The 8,625-nt window shown below is 45.4% G+C and overlaps 1 protein-coding gene across 2 annotated transcripts in view; it reads right to left on the bottom strand.

Annotated features, from left to right (window-relative positions):
• Positions 1–8,625, bottom strand: part of Pcsk6 (proprotein convertase subtilisin/kexin type 6) — a 199,942-nt gene that overhangs the window by 69,653 nt on the left and 121,664 nt on the right. For both annotated transcript variants that reach the window (XM_046435863.2, XM_046435867.2), the window contains exons 12-13: positions 4,592–4,780; positions 2–138 (exon numbers count right to left, since the gene is read on the bottom strand). In XM_046435863.2, the coding sequence (XP_046291819.1) occupies positions 2–138; positions 4,592–4,780 (326 nt within the window). The remainder of the gene's footprint in view (position 1; positions 139–4,591; positions 4,781–8,625) is intronic.

Here is an 8,625-nt window from a genome sequence, read left to right as displayed (position 1 = left end):
CCTTGTTTCTCTGTGTTGCGGATCTGGGATGGCATGTCTTGAATTTCCAAGGTCCATTCCCCTTCTGCCTTTTCTCCCCAACAGTGGACAGTCATGAATTCCCAGTTTGTGAAGCCTTCATTGGAAAAATCCAGCAATCTGCAGTTGGAAATGCAGTGTTAGAAAACGAGAAGGCCCTGATCTGGGGTGGCTGGGCAAAGGGACCAGCTCAAGGAGGATTCTGTGCACCAGAGGAATTATTCCTTGGGATCCCTTACAGACCTGCTGAAGCACACCCCTATACCAGGGAGGTGAGATGAGGGGAAAGGAAAGCATGCAGTTTTCAAATGTTGATTATTCTCAAAATCTCATAGCTGAGTCTCACCTCCACTATCTCCCCAAACTGTTTTAACATTCAGAGTGGCAGGTTGGCCTCACATGCCCAATAAAAGAAGGGGAATCACTCTGTGTGGTCTCTTCCCACTCATCCTAATTTTGGGGAGGGGTTACTAGAGACTGAACTCAGGGGTAATCTACCATCTATAGCCAGATCTATTTAGCTAGATTTTTTATTTTGAGATAGGTCTTGCTAAATTGCTGAAGCTGGCCTCAAACTTATGATACTCCTGCCTCAGCCTCCTAAGTTGCTAGGATTATAGGTGTGTGTGCCACCATGCCCAGCTCCTCCCATCCTAATTTATAGAGGAGAGATCCCAGACTACTAGTTTGTTGCAGCCCAACCACCAGTAACTAGCTGAGCTGGGACTCCATGTGGGAAAGGGGCATCATGACTCCTCCATGTTCTTTCTACCACCAACAGGTCACTGACCAATGTCCCCAATGCCACTTTCCTGAATAAGTTATTTGTTCCCTTCCCACCCCAGAACTGATCTCACAGAACCCATGACCCCGGAGCTTGGATGCACAAAAGTAAATAGAGGTTGGGCCACAGGACCCATGTAAGCCCCCAAAGGGTATTCACAGAGGAAGGCTTTCGAAAATGAGTATTTGTTGGACGAATGAAATGTCCATGTTTGTCTTAGAGATAGCTCTGTGCACTGTTCTTACAAATTAGAAAAAATGAACAATTACTCAAACTTGTGGGAAAAGTGATGCCCCTGAACCTCCAGGGATGGACCAGTTTGAACAGTTACATTTGAGGATGACAATGATGACAGACCTGGTTGTGTTCCATGGCCAGTGGGAGGCACTCCTGGGCTGGAGGAGGAGGAGAAGGCTCCCCTGCACCTACCCCAGTGAAGCTCTCTTGGAGGTACTGATGAGCCTCTTTTTGTCTTCCAGACTGAAAGGTCTTTGACGGTTCTCACCAGCCTCTGGGCCTTCAGCCTCCATCCCTTCCTTCCTTCCTTCCTTCCTTCCTTCCTTCCTAAATACTTTTGTTTTATTTATTTATTTATTTATTTTATGCAGTGCTGGGGATCAAACCCAAGGCCTCACTGGTGCTAGGCAAATGCTTTACCACTGAGCCACAACCCTAGCTCCCTCTATCCATTTCTCATATTCTGTTCAAGTAGAAACAGGACACAATTAGTCAACACCCTCTCTCTACCAAGCTTGAGTGTCCTCCTCAGTCTTTTGTCTTCAAAGGAAAAATGCCGAAATCGTCTCTCTTCCTCTTTCTTCATAGTCTAATTTTCTATTTTTATTTTGGAATAAAAATTTTTTAACTTAGGGTTCTTTATTATTTATTAGAAATTTACATACATATGTTTCCTGTGATGTAAGAATCCATCTCCAATTTAAGGGCTCTCTGAACACTGGAGTACAAAGACGTTCATCAAGACAACATTATTTGCAGGGAGAATAGTGCGGGGTTGGTGTGGGGATATTCTGTGCTTTCTGCAAAGAAACTGCCAAGGTCGAGGCTGATTTTCAAACAAAGCCAAGTGGAACCCGACACACTGTGGCTGGAACAAGGACAAACTGTCTTTTAAGTGCTGAAGTCCTTACAAACATCAACCTATTCTTAGTGAAAAAAATTGGCAACCTGAAAAGGCTGCCAAATTAAGTAAGATGTGGAATAAAGTAGAAGGTAATAGATCCTAAAACCAGAATCTTGATATAACCACAAAATCTGTCTGGGGGGGGGGGCAAATTCTCAAGACTCAGGTGACTGCCAAGTGGCCTCAGGGCAGTTTTTAAAGTGCTCTGTAGCACAGGTACAAAAAACAGTACCCAGCAATCAAGCAGATCCACATACACCAGCAGAATGTACTCTGTGCCATCCCAAGGGGCTCAACACTGGGCCAGAGATGCAGAAGGGAAGGAAAATAGAGCCCAAGTCAGGTGATGCTGGGGTGCTGGAAGGTTCTTGAGGGTCAGATGGCCAGATGGACTTCAGCAGGACATGAAGGGAGCCAGGCACCTGTGCTGAACATTTTTATCTGTATTATCACATTTGATTCTTGTAATATTCTATTTTTTTCTTGTAATATTCTCAATGTTTATAGGTAAGTGAAATGACATTTCCAGAGATAAGGAATAAAGATGGGTTAAATGACCAGCTCTTGGGAACCCAGTTGGAAAATGAAGGGACTGGAGCATGAGCTCAAGTCTCCAGATTACAAAGTAATATCCTCTGGTCACTGCTGCCTTGTCTGCCTGCCATGTGCTGCCCTAACCTCTAAGCCTCATTTTGGGCTCTCTGGCCATGACCTGCACAGGAACTCAGCTGTGCTTCTGAATCAGGGATCACAAACTCGGATGCTTCCAGGTGTAAATGCACCTAAAAGTGAATGGAAGTGGGGCTCTACCAAGAAGCAGGAGCATGGGTTGCACGGAAGCAGACTTGCCTCTTTGCTCAATTCTAGGTCAGGATGCACACGAGACATGGGCATGGTTGGAGAACTTGCAACTTTTTAAGAAATTCTAGAAATGTGGGCTTTAAGATGAAATTTCTTAAAATTAAATAACAACAATGAATATTCTGGAAGCAAAGAGGCAGGAAACTTCAGCTTGCTGGCAACCCCAAACTGCTCACACCCATGCTGGCCTCCCACAGGCAGAGGCAGAGTATGGCCAGACCCAGCTTTAGGAGCAGGAGATACTTCCACGCTCCTGCTCTATTAGGAAAGTGGGACCCAGTAGGGGCTGGGCATGGTGATTAAGCTCTTGGAACTCATAAAGCCAGGGTCTGATCTCAGGGTTGATTCCAGTGCATTTAGGACAAAGCTGGTGTGTGGCCCACTGCCTGCTGTTTGTGCCCACTCTCTGGGCTGCTGGACCTGGAAGCTGAGCAGAGGGTGGAGGGTATAGTATAGACCCCCCTCTTCTTATGCAAGGGGCATGGGCAGAAGCAGATAAGAGAAAGGGTGACTTCTGTCTGGCCTGGTCTGAGAACTTTCACTTCTTACCCACTGTTTCTGAATCTCCAAAGCCCAGAAAAGGGCTGCAGCCCCAGACAGGTAACCAAATGAGTCACATGGGTACTGTGGATAGGGCAACCCTGGTGACAGGTGCTTCCTCCTGGGCTGGGAGGCACAGTTACCAGCTCTCATTTTTAATAGAACTTGGAAATGTTGATTTGTACATGAAGCCTGCTTTTCCCTCTGTCTGTCTCTTAACTAGAAAGAGACAAACAAGGTATCCCCATTCTCTCCCAGTCCCCCCAACTTCTGGTAAATTCCTCCACTCTAATTACCTGCAAGTCATATAACTGCACTGAGCACTTGTCCTGATTTCTAAGTTTGTTGAAGAAATGACTCCAGGGGCTGCGGTTATGGCTCAGTGGTAGAGCGCTTGCCTCAAATGTGTGAGGCACTAGTTTCGATCCTCAGCACCACGTAAAAATAAATAAATATAATAGAGGTATTGTGTTCATTTACAACCAAAAAAACATTTAACAAAAAAAGAAAGAAATGACTCCATACTCTTCCACAATAACACAAGAAACTTCAAGAATTTGGAGTCTGTGTTAAAGCACTGGCATTTAGGGGAGAAGGCTGTAGAGAGAGCCTGGAAGCAACTTTCCCATACCCCATGCAAGCCTGGGGGTCAGAGCACCTGCCATGCAAGTTTAAGGAGCAGCCTATCATGGGGTAGCAATCACTCCAGGAAACCAATGATGCTGCTTGGGGTTATACACTCTTGTTTCAAATGCCAGCTGAATATGCTGCACTTGACCTTCAATGCTTTTCTTTTTTTTTTTTAAAGAGAGAGTGAGAGAGAGAATTTTTTTAATGTTTATTTTTTAGTTTTCAGCTGACACAACATCTTTGTTTTTATGTGGTGCTGAGGATCGAACCCGGGCCGCACGCATGCCAGGCGAGCGCGCTACCGCTTGAGCCACATCCCCAGCCCTTCAATGCTTTTCTAAGAGCAATGAAAGCACAGCTGGAACTCCATCAACCTCCCCCTATATAACAAAACAGCAACAACGCCTTTGTTAATTTTTCCCTCAAACAAAGTTTTCCAGGACTGTTTTAAAGGCAAGCTTTCAGAGAACTATTTTTCAGGTCTGTGGGAGTCTCCAATAGGAAGGAGGCTGCCAGCAGACCCAGTAAGATCCCCATGTGCAGGATCCCTAGGTACACTGTGGGCCTAAACTGGAGAGGCCTGCATATAGCACAAATCCCAGCAAGCCCAGCCTTACCTCTTTGCCAAAAGTTGAGACTTGGTTCCTGAGGGAGAAATCAGGTTGATCTGGAGGTCTCCGCGGCGGGGGTGTGAGATGGAGATGCGGACTACCACATGTTCTAGGTAGATCACTCGCTGGTCTGAATGGTCAGCGCAGGCATTGGTCAAGGCAGTGGTCCGTAGTACCTGCACCACAGGGATGCTCCTAGGGAGGAGAGAAAGGCTCAGAACCTGGTACCTGGGTCTTTAATGCCAGGTATATGGAGGGCCATGGACTCAAGTGGACAAGCTTGCTCCTTCCTGGTGAGGTCTCTGGTTCTGGGGCCCTGAAGGAGCAGCCTAGGTCTCCCTCTAGGATGTGTCACCCTGTGTTATATTACCTGCCCAGAAAGACTTCTTAGTTCTGGAACTTATTTATAGAGATTTAGAGAATGAGTTCCTGTGCAGATTTGAGCCAATGTATCTAGCGGGGGGGGGGGGGGGCGGCGAGAGGTGTCCCAGATTTAGTGCCCAGGAGGCAGTTTCTAAGTAGCATGTGGCCAACTTACTTTCTCAATGGCCTGAGGTCTTCAAGGCATTAATACCCCACTACTTGGTTTCACAAACTGTCTTGAAAATAGAAGTCACAATGCTGAATAACAACAGCAGCAGAGATTTCCTGAGTTAACCTGCTCTAGGCACCAGTATGAAAATTTACAGGATTAACCCATTTCACCCAGAGAGAAATTAAGGGCTGTACTGAAGATCACCTGGCTAATGAGAGGTAGGGCTGGGATCTGAGTCTCCAGTCCTCCATGTCACCTTGCACAGATGCTCATGTAGACTCCCACCCTCAAGAGACTGAAGTCTCTGGAGCTGGTCTGTTCCCAGATGTCTTACATAAAGACTGCAGGATATCTCCTCCTGTCCCTGAACCAGATGATGGTTTTCTTTACAAACTTGGGCAGCTTTGCCACATGGGACCAAATCTGAGGACAAGCACAAAGAACCCATCGCTCAAGAGTCACCTTCAACTAGAATTATCTGACACACAAAGCAGACACAGAGTTTGGGTCCAAAGGCTGTTCCTGTATCAGGCTGAGCCATCCCAACTCTTCTGGGTCGCCACAGTTCACATCTCCACAAAGCCTGGCCCTCTCACCGCCCGTGATTTGCAAACTGAAGAAAGAGCATTCTTCAGTAGAGACCCAACTGCTGTTCAGAAGCACACTGGTAATTCCCCACTATGCTGCCGGCGCTTGGTTTATTATGGGGAGTGCTTTTCCCATTATGCCCGTCTTTCCTCTGGGGAGGCTGGAAGCGTGTGCTTAGGGCCTCTCAGGAATTACATCGCTTCGCTCTACTAGGCCTGAGTCATAAAAAACAATCAAAACAGTTAGAAACAGTGATGTAATTCCCTCGGAGACTCTGTAAATATTTGAAAACATGCTTTGCGTGCACCATAAATTGATTTAGAGGTGCTGACTTCTTTCATTGCCTTCTCCACGTTTTACTGTCTGTGTTTATTGGTCAGAGGGCCCCTTTGCTATAGCAGATATAGAACACACTGGAAAGCTCTGAAGAGTTTCAGGGCCCACATACACCTCCCGGCAAACTGCCCACCTGTCTTTATGTACTAAGAATGCAAGTTGGTTGTGTTGGGGGTAAGAGGCCCCTGGGTGTGAAGGTGGAGAAACAGATTCACTAATGTTCCCCTGCAGCTTTGAAATGTGGCTCCCAGTCAAGGCCCTGAGATCTACTTTCAAACTTCTAACACTTTTCCAGGGCTGAATAGCTAGAACAAAGTGAAAAACAAAAGCCACAGACAAGTTTAAAACACTGTCTCCATCCCTAGCTTTTTGCTAATTGGTAGGGGGAGGAACCACTGTACTCCAGAAATAGACCTAGAGTCCCAGAGAGGAAACCTTAACCCTATAGACAAGACACAGGACTTAAGAGAGAACAGGAACGGTGTAAAATAAAAGAAGGTCAAATCCCACCCTTCATATGCACCACTGCCATGTTCCTGAATCCAAGTTCCAGGCTGCCATACTCCCATTGCAGAGCAAATAACACCCTTTTTTAGGGAAAAAACAAAACAAAACAAAAACAAATTATCCTAATGAGAGGAGCAAGTCTCCTGCATCTGACTTAGCTAAGGACTCCAGCTGGTGGATGAGAAAGGCGGGCCTGGGTCTAATCCACAGGGAGCCCCTTTGCTGCAGTCCCAGGGTGGCTGGCTGGGGGTAGGCAGCCTCAGTTCCTTTAGAAGTTAAAGGGCTCCCTTGGTTTGGTTTTCAAAGTCAAGGCATTATCCTCCCCTGGGGGCTAGCCTGCCCGCCTGGGGAACAAGGCTAACTGTAACAATTAGTTTTTATGTGAAATCTCTTAACTATGAAATCACTCAGTTATAGGCCACCAGGACTCCTCATTTCTGCAAGTTCTAGGGGAGAGCTGGGAGCTAGGAGTCACTGACTGCAAAGACAGCAAGTTGTTACCCGCCTATGTACTTTATTTCTGCAGTTGCTATGGAAAAAAACAGTCTCATATCCCAAGTCAGGGGGCTTTTTAATTTTCTTAAAAGAAAAGAAAACTTTGAAATGTTTCATGATAATCTACATTGAAATTACTATGTATGTCAGACAGAAACTCCAAGGAGAAGTACTGAAACCAAACACAAAACCCCATCCCTTAACTCCAAAACAGAAAGCAAAACACTTTTTTCCAATGAAAAAAACAGGGGGGAAAAGTGATGCATGCCTATAATCCTAGCTACTCAGAAGGCTGAGACAGGAGGATCACAAGTTTGAGGCCAGCCCCCACAACTTAGCAAGACTGTCTATAAAACAAACAGACAAACAAATAAATGGGCAGAGGATGCAGCCCTGTGATAGAGCACTAGCCTAGTATGTATAAGGTCCTGGGTTCAATCCCTAGTACTGGAGATTGGGGGTGGGGGGGGGAAAAGAAAAAGAAATCACTCTCTATCTGTAACTATTTCGGAAGATAATACATAAAAATGCAAGTCAACTGTGAAGAAATTTATTTTTTAGGTTAAACAACTGCAGGGATTACCTTTGTCATACAAATACAATTAAATTGTAATTTAAAGATGAAAATTGATTTAGAAAGATCTTAAAGGTCCCCAGATAACTGAAAATGTTCTTCTGCTATTAAATTCTGAAATTGCTATCTGTACATAAAGCCACCTTCCTAGGACCTTAGAGAAACTCAAGGAGTTAAAGGATCTCATGGAACTGGTCTGCAGACTGAGCAATGTTTAAGCCAGGGAAACTGAAGACTTGGAAATTATATCTAATGACAGAGAAACACCACTTCCTGTTGAGCTGCACTTCAGAATCAATTATGCTCATATTCCAGATGTTCTCCATTCACCCTAAGCTCTCTGGAATGACTCGCTTCTCCTGAGGAGGTAGAAGGCTACCAACAGTAACTATCCTAACAACAGTTTAGTATCTCCATCCAGGCCACTAGTATGGTGGCTTCCTTATAGTTTTCTCCAGTGCGTAAAGTTGTAGAATGATTCCTGATTCACTGACATCAAATTCTGAAAAGCTTATGGCATCAGAGTAACCTTCAAAGTGAAAGATAAATATTTTTAAGTAGTAGAAAAGAACAGAGGAAGACGGGTCACGGGTAGAAACTTCCCATTTCTGGGAGCTTCCAACTCTCCACTGGGAAGAGTTGCTAGGAAGCCACTATGGTAAGTATTTCTCATTCTCCCCTTGTAGACCTCACTTCAGCTCAGTTTCATGGGCAGATTAGCATCCTTGCATTTCTGGGGCAATGCTGACCTTTCAACTTCAGGTCTGGAGGCAAGAGCTGAGCTGGGCCTAGCTCTTCATTAGACAACGCTGAGATCACATGAGAAACCCAGAATCAGAAGGCAACTGCCCTCTGGTGTATTTGGCATCTGGCTGCGGGGAGAAAAGGTAGCTGAACAGCTCAGGCTCATCAGAGCAGAAGGTTAACCAGGAAAACCTTTCACAGACCTTCCAAGTGGGTGGAAAGGGGTTACTGGAGCAGATACATGAAATTAAACTATAAGAA

This window comes from Marmota monax, unplaced genomic scaffold (assembly GCF_021218885.2).
Source record: "Marmota monax isolate L192 unplaced genomic scaffold, Marmota_monax_Labrador192_F-V1.1 WCK01_AAM20220418_F8-fsc00005, whole genome shotgun sequence".
In the NCBI taxonomy this organism is placed as follows: domain Eukaryota; kingdom Metazoa; phylum Chordata; class Mammalia; order Rodentia; family Sciuridae; genus Marmota; species Marmota monax.
Note: the sequence above shows the minus strand (reverse complement) of the source record. Positions and strands in the feature narration are given on the sequence as shown.